The sequence below is a fragment of the Grammomys surdaster genome, unplaced genomic scaffold (genome assembly GCF_004785775.1).
Source record: "Grammomys surdaster isolate TR1022 unplaced genomic scaffold, NIH_TR_1.0 142, whole genome shotgun sequence".
NCBI lineage: Eukaryota > Metazoa > Chordata > Mammalia > Rodentia > Muridae > Grammomys > Grammomys surdaster.
Window position 1 is genome coordinate 1,115,281 of NW_021604600.1, and position 13,122 is coordinate 1,128,402.

Sequence of the window (13,122 nt, forward strand, 5' to 3'; positions counted from 1 at the left end):
CCTTAACTGTCAGACTCCTTAAAAACAGTGTCTTTGCATTTCTAAATGGTCTTCTGTTTGGGGGATGTTTAGAGGTCAGACTCAGAAGAAGCTCTGACAGAGGGGGTATTCTCTGAGGACTAGAAGTCTTTTCATTTCTGATCCCCATGTCACACTGTCCCCAGGTCCTATTGAGTCCTCTTTTGTCATCTAACCTTCAGGCTACATCTCTCCCCTCCCTGACTGGCCCAGATTTGGCCAGTCATACTTTTGCCCAATTTCCTGAAAAATCTCCATTGCCCCTTGCACACTCACCCCCTGCACACTCACCCCCTGCACACTCACCCCAGGTTCATGTAACTTATATTGCTCCCTGTGTCTGTCACACCCTGGCCACACGCTCTCAATTTACCCCTTATTTTAGTTAGTTTTCTGAGATAAAGCTTACATAATCCAACAGACATATTTGAGTCACAGATATAATCTGAATGTTTTTGTTTTAAAAGGAAATGTGTCACGGGTGGTGGCTCTCACTTATCGTCCTAGCACTCCAGTAACGAGGCCAGCTGGGGCTGCACAGTGAAACTCCATCTCAAGTTGAACATAAGGGAACTCATGGAATTAATTTAATAAACTATCTCAAGAAACCCAATATATCCCAAATATATGATTTAAGACTGTAGTTATAAGAAATTATTAATGAAATATTCTAGTTTCCTTCTTCCTCCCCCCACCCCAACCCCTCAAACACACAGAACACATCTCAATTCAGGTGCCAGATTTTCATGGAAAATAATTACTCTCTCTTCAGCATTCACAAAATTTAGTTTGGAAAGAAAAAAAAAACAGATTCCCATGAACAACCCTGAAGCCCCCAACCCCACCCGCATGACTGAATTCAGTATCAGTGAAAAGGCCCAGCTATCTGTCACATTGGCCACATGCAGCTGATGAGCTGGTGTCTCATTAGCTAGACACTCTGGACACTCCTGGCTGCCTTCCTCCAATGCCTGCCCTCCTCACTCACTGTGCTTTCTGACATCCTTTTAAGTACTGGGATTAAGAGGGGTCAGGTGAGCCTGTCAGGTGATAGAAGCAACTTTTGCTGAAGATGTAAGTGGACCAGACCTGGAGAGCCTTCAAAACCTGAGACAGCTCCGACAGCAGCGTACCCTCTGGTTGGTTCCACAGCCACACTGGCCCCCTCTCACCTTCAATGCCTTAGCATAGTAGTATGGTCTCAGAGGTGATTCCTATTGTGTGTACCTATTGTTAGACTGCTGAACCATAAGAGCTCGGGAGGCAGCAGGCTAGAAGACATTGTGTGGTGTGCTGGGAAGTGAAATTTGCCATGCCTTAAGAGGCAGTGTTCAAACCCTGAGACAATGTCTGTGGCTCCTTTAAATGGCCTTATCTGTTTAAACAAGGTGAGCCCATGCTTGGTTGCCATTACCTGAGCTATAAACTCTTGTTTTCAAGTAGCCCCCAAATTGCCACCATTGTTTGGATGGAAACCTGCTTCTCCGAGAAGTATGTGGTTTGGAAAGAAGCACTTTTTTGTTGTTGTTTTTTTGGTTGTTTGTTTGTTTTTTTCAAAGACAGGGTTTCTTTCTTATATAGTCCTGCTGTGTTAGAACTCTCTCCATAGACTAGGCTAGCCTCAAAATCAGAAATCCAACTGCCTCTCCCTCTCAAGTGCTGGGATTAAAGGCGTATGCCATAGCCACCCAGTGGAAAGAGGCACTTCTAACCACAGTGCTTCATCTTAGCCTCTAGCCTCCAGTGTCCTAAGGAATAAGACACAGGAGAGACCAGTGCTTGATGGGGAAAGTTCACCCCACCACAGCTTCCACTTTTTTCCTCCTGCAGTGTTTTTTTATTGCAAAAAAATTTCTTTATCATACAAAATATTTCATTGTGGTTTCCTCTTCCTCCTCTTCTTCCTCCTCTTCTTCCTCCCAGATCTTCAGCATCCACTTACACCTCTCAGTTATGGGATGCTGTCCAGGCTGAAACTGTGTAGGCCCTATGCATGCTTCCACAGTCTCTGGGTTCACATGTGCATCAGTCCCGTTATATCTGGAAGACACTGTTTCCTTGGAGTCTCCCATCTCCTCTGGCTCTTAGCTCTTCTGCATAGCTCCCTGAGCCCTGAGAGGAGGGGCTTGGTGAAGACATTCCATTTAAGACTGGATATTCCACTATCTCTTATTTTCTGTACATTTTTCAGTCATGGGTCTTTGTATTAGTTCCCATATACTGCAAGAGGATGTTTCTCTGATGACGGTTGAGTGAGGCACTGATCTGTGAGGATAGCAGAATGTAGTTAGAAATAATTCTACTGCTGTTTCTTTAGCAGACCAGTAGTATTTGGTTTTCCCTAAGGCCCACAGTCTATCTAGTCAAGGCTCTTGGCCATGGGAGCAGTGTCAAACATGGGTTTCGTCTTGCGGAGTGAGCCTTAAATCCAATCATAAAGTGGTTACTGCCAAAGCATGTGCACCAATGTTGCACCAAGTTCTTATGCACACAGGTCATGGTTATAGATTGCAGGTTTTGTAGCTGGGTTGGTGGTTACTTTTCTAGAGGAAGGTTTTTGAATGATGGGATCTTTCAAGGAATCAGCTTCAACACCAGTAATGAAGAGAGAGGAGCTCTGAAACCTGAAAAGTAAGGAGGTTACTCATCCTTGTGGGGTTGACTGAGACCAGCTCTGCACTGAAGTAGCCTTCTCCTCGGAGTTTGGTTCTCCATTCCATAGCCTTTCGAAGCAGAGTGACCTGTTTATTAAAACAACATATGGCTGCCATCATCAGGCCGTGGCCCACTATAACGCCCAGTTGGTGCCATAAAAGCATCGGTGTGGTGGCAAGCCATTGCAGGCATTTAGCATTTGGAGTCAAAAATCTTAGCTTTGAATATCCGGGCTTTGCCCCTTGGAAACTGAGTGACTCCAAATAAGCCATTTAATCCATTGCATCTTATACTTCACCATACACACAAATCTCCTGCTTTTGTTGAAAAACAAGATTGGACGCAACAGGTACCAGACCTGGCCTCATGTTCTCCATCTCCAATAAGCTCTTGGGTGATGCTGGATATCTAGGACTTAATCCCTCCGTTCTTTGGTGACCTTGACCATGAGAACCTTGCCTGAGGAACAGTAGGCACATCGTACACACATTGCACACATAAGAGGGTGTCTTTCTGAGAGGGCCTGTGTCAGGCAAGAGGGTGGTGATGTGCCCTTTCCTCTTTTCACCGGACTTGACTTTGGGTAAGAACCTCACACTTGCGACCCTTCCCACAGCTGCCTTGTATTGCTGCCAGGTGCCTCACGTCGTGGGTGATGTTTGGTACTGATGCCTGTGAGCCTCTGACTTGTCAGAGGCCTCTGAGTCTAGCTTGTTCTTACTACAGCTGGGGCAGATCAGCCCAGTCTGAGATGTGGGCACAGCAATCAACCCTGGCTCTTTGTCCCTTGCCTGCAGGTGGTTGCCTTTATGAAGTCCCCGGTGGGCCGGTTCCTGGACAGGCATCCTTTCCTGGCTCTCACCGTGCTGATGTTTGTTACCATGTCAGCCATCCCTGTTGGCTTCTTCCTGCTCATCGTGGTGCTCACCTCCCTGGGTGCTCTTATGGGGGCCATATTACTGGAAGGTATGCTACTCAAGGTCACTGGGAAGTAACTCAATAAGCTGGACAGTATTTACTGACCATCTGCCGTTCTATCATAGGCTCCCCTTTCCAGTCCGAGACAGCTTGTCAGAGTGGTTAGAACACAGGCTCCCGTGTGCATCCCCCACACTATTGTGATTTGAGACATAACACACTCCTTCTCAGCCTTAAATTGGACAGGCAACAAAATGAGCAGAGACCCCAAGTGTAATAAAGTTTGCCAACAGTAGGGAACGAGGCAAGGAGAGGCCCAGCTAATTGATGCCAGAAGCTGATGCCTACTCAGGTGTTGAACTTATAACTGTTTTACATGATGTCAGAAATGTGAATTTTTTGTATGGGAAATACCCTGACTTCAAAAAAATCTGAGTCAGCTGTCATTTTAAATAACCTGGGCTGGGTCTTCTCATTCTCAGCCTGCTTTAGATGAAGGCACCTCCTAACCACGCTCTCCTCCTAGGCCTGGTCATCTCTGTTTTCGGTCTCTCACTGCTCTGCGTCCTCTGTGGCCTGGGCTTCCTGTCGCTTGCCTTGTCGGGGATAGCCATGATGTCCTACGTGGTAGTCTCCTGCCTCATGAGCTACTGGTTTTCTCCCAGGTAAATACATGTCAATGGACTAACTTAATCTTGGCCATTTGGGGGATTCACACATTTAACCCTTTAATCCCACTTGATGTCTAGAAGCCAAATTATAAGAAAGAGGTATCCCTCACAGTTGCCCATAGACATTTCATGTCAGCTACACATTTACAGTAGAGTTACATACATACATACATACATACATACATACAAACATTGCTACCCGCCCTGCTCCATCACCAATAAAGCTCCTCTCAGTGCTGTAGTAGCTTCCTAGGCAGTTACTAATTCTTCTAATAGGATGTCTATTTAAATTACAAAGGCCAAAAGGGACCAGAGTTTAGGAGGGTTGGAGGGGAGGGAAACAAGGAAGAGGCTCACCTGTCAGGTTGCCACACCTACCTCCCAGGGTAATTTGGGAGTTGGGAAGCTGCCGTCCTCAGTTTACCTTGGTCTCCTCAGCTCATCACAGTGTGAGCTTCCCAGCATATTGAATATAGCTCATGTTTACTATGTAGAGTTTCCTCCCTCCGCCCTCCACCCCCAGTGTGGTGCCTGGGTCTTGACTGGAGGAGCAGCAATCTTTTTTAGATACTGGAGGAAACCCAGCAGCATTGGAGTGCTTGGGAGACAAACTGTAATGTGCTACTCCCTGCTCCTCAAGTGATTTTCAAAGGCCATTTTTTTGATCCTTGATTTCTGTGCTCTGTATCGATTTTAGATTCTTAGGTTCCCATGTACCAAGTCTGTCTTGTTCTTCACCTAAGCTCTCGCTAATTTGATGGCTGTGGCTGAGGCCTGTTGAATATTGACTTAGCGCCAGAGTCTCTACCGAGCACTTTCCAGCCCCATGTCATGTAACTCTAGGGGTGAGCCTCATTCCGTGATAGGAAAATGAAAGTCAAGAGACTTAAACCTTGGTCCAGGAAATCTGGTAAGACTCTCAACCAAAATATAAAGTGGCTGTAAAGCGTAGACCAACAATCTCTGCAAAGGGACACATGGTAAATATTCTAAGCCATTTACACAAGGGCCAGCCTCTCAGCTCTGTTACTGTAATATGAGAGCAGATATTAAACAAATAAACAGGTCTGGCTGTGTAAATCTTTATTCAGATTTCACAACTTTATTCAGACTTCATAAAAACAGATGGTTTGCCAAATATGCCCCCCTCAGGCAATGATTGATTTGCCAGTCCATGTTCTAAAAACCCACTAGTACCCTGCACTTCAGTCTTCTTACAGGATAGCCATTGAGCATCTTAACAAAAGGCTCTCTTACCACTTGTCTAGATAGTCAAGGTCCTGGCTTTATTCCCCAGCATTTTCCCTCTTCCCCCAAAAGGCTAGCCTGTCATTTCCACATGTTGATGGATCTGTGATCTTAAATTGCTCAGGGCCTGCTCTCAGAAGATTGCTTAATTGATAATCCCTGGATTCATAGTCAGCTTCTCCTAAGTCGCTCTGATCACTATCAGTTTTAAAGGACGCACATCGCCCTATTTGGCTTATGGAAGGTAGTGCTTTGGAACCAAAATCCCTCCCTGCCCTTGAACTCTGCTTTAATTGGGCTAAGACTTAGAAGCATAATATAGGTGCTCAGTGGAAGCTGCAAGCCAGAGGATCTGAGTCAGGAGTCCCAGAACCAACATAAAAATCCCAGACACTTGTAATCTCAGCACTGGGGGGACATAGATAGTTAGATTGCTGTGGCTTGCTGGCCAGCTAGCTTAGCCTAATCAGAGTTAGTGTTCTTGAGGATAATATATGTGAAAGTGTACCTGTACACACATATGTGCATATTCATTCTCTTTCTCTCTCTCTCTCTCTCTCTCATACACATACATACACACACATATATGTATACACACAAAAGTGTATGTACATTCACATCCACATGTATGTGTATACACGCAAGTGCATGTGTATTCACACACGTGTATGTATATATATATACAAGTGTGCTTTTAAAAAGAAGAGAGAAGCAAAATCAGAATGTGTTTGTCAGTGGAGAGGCTTGACTTGGTTCTCCTCTTCCCAACTGAGCCATCAGGCCCTCTGTTCCCATTTGAGCAGAGATTCTCTTCTTGTTCTCTAGACTTACTTTACTTTACCAAAGGCTATTGAAGCATCCAAGGAATGGGTTCAGTACGTTGATAATAGTCCCACTGGAAATTATAACAGCAACTACAAAACTGACTATTCACTTAAAAGGAAGAATATTACCTATGTATAAAAAATATATATTAATGAAAAATGGTTGCATTTTACAAACAAAATGAATCTATCCAGGTCACACTGCCTTATATTTTATCACTAGCTTCCTCTATTTTTCCCACCTCTAGCTATATGGCTAGGGCTGATATAGTTTAGGCTAGCCTCAGTCTTTCAATCCTCCTGCTTCAGCCTCCTCTCCAAGGGCTGGAACCTTAGATGCACAGTGCCACCCCTGGCTGTCATAGATCTCCTAACTCTATACTCTGATGGAAGTAACAATGCTGGCCCTTGTACCCTGCATTTGTACCACTGGAGCATGCTCTAGAGGGAATCTTTGAAGAGGCCTGAGCTTCACTGGCGAAGGGGAAACTCTTCTACAGAGGACTGTGGACATTTCTCTGATAGTATACCAGTACTCTGTGATGATACTTGCTTCATTTAGTGAAAATGTGATTTTTTTCACTCTTTTAATAATACACTCAAACTATATCTGTAGCATGTGTGGTTGTGATGTGATGTCTTGGAAACGAAGAGTTATGGTAAATTAGGTGCCCTTGGAGAACGCTTATATCAGGAAAATCTTTACTCAAGATAAACATAAGTCCCTCATTGACTGACCCAAAGCACAAGAGAAGAAAGAGGAGCTAGTAAGTCATCCCATGACTTAATGGGTTTGACCTTAAAATACAAAAATGACACAATTCTTTTTCTTCCTCCTCTTCCTCCTTCTTCTTCATTTCCTCTTCCTCCTCCTCCTCTTCCTCCTCTTCTTCCTCCTCTTCTTCTTTTTCTTCTTCTTGAAAAATGAAACAAATTTTAAGATGGCCGTACTTAGGAAAGCACACTAGACAGTTTGTACACAGTGCATTGTGATCTTCTCTGTAGATAGTTTTAATGTCAAAGGACCTGAAGAGACTTCTTAGAGCCTGCAGGCTGGGGGAAGGGAGAAGTGAGGTGCTTGGGCAGCTTGTGTCTTTGTAGAGCCACTCAACTCATTTGCCCCATGTCACAGTGGGTCTCACAAAATAGCCAGCGTGGGCCTGGCTTCGTCACACCTGACTGAACCCAATACCACAGGTAGAATCTAGAATTTGGGCATCTGAGGCAAACATTCTTTAGGTCTTTAAAATTATTATTATTATCAAATTTCTAGACAAACTCTTGATAAATTGATCAGGCTGGCCTTGAACTTACTCTTGCCCAGGCTGGCCTGGAACTGCAATCTCCTCCCTGCCTTAGACTCCCAGGCAGCTAGGATTACAGAGCCTGTCAGACTGTCCAGTGTTTCCTCACATCTTTGCTTACAAAGAGTAAGAAGAGTAAAAGTTTCCTGGTTTTGTGACCAGGTAGAAATGTTTTTTAATAGCAATTAATTAAAAACAAAATCTCTCGAGGTAGATACTAACTCAAATAGAGTTTTGTTTTTAAGAGATGGAGACAGCCCAGGGCTGGTACAACCACTTTATGGTGTCAGCAGCATACCCAGCGCCTTCTGCCTTTCTGCACTGCCATTCCTAGCCCACGGGTTTGCTTCCTTGTGGCCGTAAGATAACTGCTACAGCTCCAGGTATAAACCTATGCTCAGGGCCGGGGGAGGGGAACCTGTGAGATGGTGCACAAGCGTGCAAGGGAGCATGAGAAACCCTCTCTCAAGTGAAACCTCTCCCTAGAGCTCTTCCTCATTCTCCCCCAAAGCACATCATTAGCCGGAACTTTGTCAGGTGCCAATCCAGCTCAAAAAGAGAGTCCGGCTTTCTCACCTTCTATGGCAGGAGCTCACAGAAAACGCCCGTTAAAGTGCTGCACATGTGCTGGGCCACTCTCAGTGTGGCTCCTGAGCTAACCATTTTGTCTTTTTATTTACCCAGCAGGCCACCGACACTGCAAAATGCCAACGTTGACTGTCAGCTGGCTATGAAGTTCACAGGGTCTGAAAAGCTCGGACTTTGAGGGGCATGGCGAGGAATGACTGGCCAAATGGAACTAAAGATTGCGTTCTAAGCATCGAGAGGAGAGCTCTTCCCCTCACCTCTCAGGACTGTAGTCCAGAGATAGGGCTGGACGGGAGCCCTGCGTCTCCACTCACTGTGTCCAAACTCCCGCAGTAGCCAGGGTGGCCTCCCCACCCCTCACGGTTCCCCAGTTTGCAGCCTTGAACTTAGCAGAGTGGTGAGCTTCTAGAACTGGGAAGCTTGACCGTTAGAGCCTCTGGGGTGAGTCCCAGGACCTATCTGCGGGTAAGATAGATTGTATTTGAAGTTTAGTTGCAGTTTGGAGGTGGGGCAGGGATGAAGAGGAGATTTTTTTTTCCCAGTCATTTGAAATAAGAGGTTAAAAAAATAATCCAAAGAGAGCCAGTGCTTACTCACTTTTTATCAGAAGAGCATCAGCATTTGGAAATCGTGATCTTTTAAAACTTGAAAAGCTGTCCTAACCCTGCGGCCAGGAGTCCTTTAGGAAAAGTCTCAAGGCCTAGTCTATTGCGTGCCTTGATCTTTGACATATTTGCACTTGATATGTTAATATTGTTTAAAGAGTTTGCTTCTGCCAAGCCATTTCTTAACAAACCAATAAAACCAAATGCATACTGAAGACTACAAAGCAAGCCAACGCCTGTGTAATGATCTCTACTTCATTTACTATGGTATTTTATTAAATATTTATTTGCTTCTTGCTATGTTTTTTTTTCTCCTACCTATTCCCATATGTCAATATAGGCATTAATCCAATTTCTGCTATTGTGACAAAAGACCAGAGATAATCATCCTTACAAAGGAAAAAGTAGGGCTCATGGTTTTCAAGGTTCTAGTACAGAGTTCCTTAGTCCTGTTGGTTTGGGCCTGTGATGGCATAGCACATCGTGGCTGGAATGCATGATGGAGGCCTGCTCGCCTCATGGTGGCTGGGAGTCAGAAAGAAGAAGCTGGGGTCCAAATAGCCCCTTTAAGGGCAGTCCCCAGTGACCTAACTTCTTCCCCTTAAGCCCCGTTCTCTAAGACTAACTTCTATCCCACTAGCACCATGGTCTGGTCACTGAGGCTTTTCTACCTGCACCTTGGGAAACACATTAAAAAAAAACCCACAATTTCTGTGTTGATTTTACAGTGGTTCCTGAGTACTATGGGACAGTAATTACTTTTCCCCTTTGCTGTGATCAAATACCCAAAAAGTAGCAACTTTAGTGAAGAAAGGTTTATCTGGCTTACAGTTCATGGGGCTGCAACCCATTGTGGTGGGAATGGTATGGCAGCAAGTCACTGCTCACGTGGTCAGGAAGCACTTAGAGGACTGAAAACTGAGCCCAGCTGACCACCTCAGGGGTGGCCCCTGGCAAGGACTAGGAGCTGAGCGCATGAGCCTTTGGGGACATCTCACATTTAAGCCTCAGCACAGAGCTTTTTTAGTTGTTAGAGACCACACCCAACTCAAAGCTATTTATAAAAAGATGGGAGTGACGTGGAGAGGTTATGGTTCATTGAACCAATAGTGGGGAGATCATTGTTAATGTGTTTGAGACAGGACCTTGTTTATAGTCCAGGCTGTCTGCAAGTTCTGCATTGTGAGGAGCTGGAGCTCATGTGATTTTACCTCACTTTCCTTGCCGTGAGGTGAGCTGCTTTTTCAGCAAGTTTGTCCCACACAAGAGTCTCTGTAGATCTTTGTTGTACTTAGTACTTGACTGGAACTGAGTACTTTCTATACCAGTAGTACATTGCAGATTTTAGGCTTGGCTCTGATTGGACAGATCAGGGCCATGTGACCAACCGCAGTGGCCAGTATTACATCTGCTCACATGCCCTGTGTATGTGTAAGAGCTGGGAATGGGGAAAGGGGCCAGATCAGCTGCTTTGGTCCCACAGTTGGGTGGAGTCTGAGAGAAAGAAGGAGCCTCTCAAAAGAATATCAGAAGAAAAGGAAGTTTGCTGGGGAGAAACAACTGATGCCATTGGCCCTAGTAGGACATAAAGCCCTCAACTTTTCTGTGTCCTATGCTGTCCAGCTGCACTTGATCCTAAAGGGAGATCCATCCATTAGAGAACAAGAATTGTTTAATGCTATCAATATCATGAGGTCTTAGTTACTATTAGTAGTAACAGTTACTGTTTATTGGACATCTCTTTACTTCATGCAAGGGTCTGACCTGTGTACACTGCTGGCCAGTCTTGTGGAACATGGAGGTCCCTGGCCTTGTTCCCAAGATTGGGGTCAATTACCAATTGTATTTGTGGTTTATTTATTTATTATTGATTAATAACCTGCAACAACTATTGACATAAAAGAACATACCAATTTTAGCAGAGTTGCCCTGGGATCTTCTCTGAGGTGTGTCTGGGAAAGGATCTACATCCAAGTATACATGGCCATGGGTCACATCCAATTCCTTGAGGGCTACAGATCGAGGGCCCCAGTTCCTTGCTTCATGTCCGCCTCCTCCGGCCAGCTCACAAAGCAGCAGTCTCTTGTTTTCAAAACACCAAGGGAACAGAGACTTATCAAGACATGTATTTCATTTCTTGAGTAACACTGCCATGTGTATTCACAATCACATATCTTATCATGGTTCCTATTCTTTAGAAGTAGTCCTGGGAATGCCCCACACTAAGGAGAAGGTCACACGAGGGCGTGGGAACCAGAGGTGGATCACGGGCTCCCTTAGAATCTGTAAGAGATTGTAATGAGTGCACAGAAGAGAAGAGAAAGGGTGCTAAAGACCAGGCCACTGCAGCCACAGAGATTAGGGACTGCTCTGTAACCAAAAGCATGTCACCCTATGGCTGTGGTGGGAGGTGTCCCTGGAGGTTGGCAAAGTGGCCCTAAGTCTTGAAGGGTCAAAGGAACTTAGTGTGGCTGGGTGTGGTAAGAATGCGTGTGGAGAAGGAACGGGGTCCACACCACAGCACTGAGGGGAGATACTGCAGGCTCCTGTATGTGGTCAGACCTCCAAGTGCTCATTTCTTTTCCGTTTTTTCTTTTACTTGCCTGTCTCCTCCCTTGCCCTGTTCTCCTCCCTGTTTTCCTTCTCCTCACATTCCTCCCTCCCTTCCTCCCTCCCTCCAAACCTCCCTCCCCTAATTTCTCCCTCCCTTCCTTTTTCCTGATAGGGCACTGCTATGATGAACCTGGAACTTCGTAGTCAAAGCTGACTTCAAACTCTAGCTCCTTCTGCTCCAGCCTCCCAAGGGTTTGGATTATAGATTATATTTGGATTATATTGTAATCTATGCCCAGATCAGATTTAGGATTGTTGTGGCTCACAGCAGAAGGGTTGGGGACAGGTGGGTCACTTAAGAAGTCTGCAAAGTCTGGGGACACAGGATGGCTGTGGATTTGACTTACACTAGGCTGAAGGGAATGAAGACCTTTCTTGTGTGGACATCTAGAGGTGTTGGTTGGTGGGTTGGTGTAGGCAGAAAAGAAAAGGGGAACACAACGTTGACAGGTAGATATTTAGCTTTAACTAGTAGGTGGCAGTAGCTAGTGACACTGTTTCCTGAGATGGGGACTTTGTGGAAAAGCCCACATCCCAAATTGCTCCTATTAGTCCAGCTGTGTCATTTGACACCAAGAGGATGTGTCAAGTAGATTGCTGGCTTAGGGCAGGGTCTCCGCTGGGACTCAAGATTTGGGAATATTTGCAGTGCTTTGTGCAACCCTTCTGGGGAGGCTTTTCAGCTACTAGGCAAGAGCTTTTCAAAACACACTTCTGATTACGTAAACACTCTTGCTCCAAACGCAGCCAAGTTCAAGGTGCTTTCCCACAGCACTTAGAAGCAGTAGACCCTCCTGTTCATGAGCAGACCAATTAGTTTCCTCTGCCTGCTTATTGTTCCTAAGCACGGGCATTTAGAGAAGAAGCCAAGGTTTGGAAATTAAGGGACTTGCTGAATTCATCCGGGAAGCATGGCATCTAAATCAAGGCTAGGTTAATTTAGCCTCATGCCATAGAAGCTTCTGGCCTTTTATACACTGTCCAGCTCACTGGAAAGGCAACCAGGGCTACACCACGAGAACTGTAGCTTTATGCAGTAGATAATTTTATCTTTCTGTCCAGGGAGCTTTGTTTTGAGCTTTGAACCCTTGCCGTGTGTTGAGTGCTGTCTTCAGTCTGCATGCTTCCAGTCAATCCAAACTCCTGTCCACTTTAAAGGTAAGGAAATGGAAGACTGAGAGCTTCGACTGCCTAAGAGCAGTTTGGGAAGTGGGACTCAAACACAGCTTGCCTGCTTGAAAGACTCACCTCTCGGAACCAGTATGCTGTTAGTATGAGTTCCTCTACCTGCCTTTGAGGCCTTCTGGGGTGGGCCCTGTTCCCAGGTATGTGAGGTTCGCAGGCAGCAGATTACCCATGACCTTTGTTGTTGTGCAGAATAGCTTCAGGGGTTACTTGTTTCAAATTGTAAATGTTTAGCTTCCGGTGGCAGTGTGTAAAACACCATCTCTTTGTGACTCTCATTGTAGCCATGAGGAATGGGAGTCCCTGTGACTTGGGTGTATGGAGCTTCTACACTTGGATATGTTAAAAAGAAAGGAAAAGAGGGAGGGAGGGAGAGAGAGAGAGAGAGAGAGAGAGAGAGAGAGAGAGAGAGAGAGAGGAGAGAGTCATTCCTGCCCCTCCTCCAGTTTGTTTTTAAGCCAGTAGAGGGAGCCAACATCTCAGCCAACTGAAG

The 13,122-nt window shown here is 45.4% G+C and overlaps 1 protein-coding gene across 2 annotated transcripts in view; it reads left to right on the forward strand.

Annotated features, from left to right (window-relative positions):
* Nucleotides 1-9,127, forward strand: part of Tmem159 (transmembrane protein 159) — an 18,008-nt gene extending 8,881 nt beyond the window's left edge. The window contains exons 3-6 of one of the 2 annotated variants that reach the window (XM_028764285.1): nt 3,471-3,639; nt 4,118-4,256; nt 7,884-8,021; nt 8,323-9,127. In XM_028764285.1, the coding sequence (XP_028620118.1) occupies nt 3,471-3,639; nt 4,118-4,256; nt 7,884-8,001 (426 nt within the window). In that variant the 3' untranslated portion in view covers nt 8,002-8,021; nt 8,323-9,127. The remainder of the gene's footprint in view (nt 1-3,470; nt 3,640-4,117; nt 4,257-7,883; nt 8,022-8,322) is intronic. The other variant, XM_028764286.1, reaches the window with a different exon arrangement.
* Nucleotides 9,128-13,122: the final 3,995 nt, after the last annotated feature.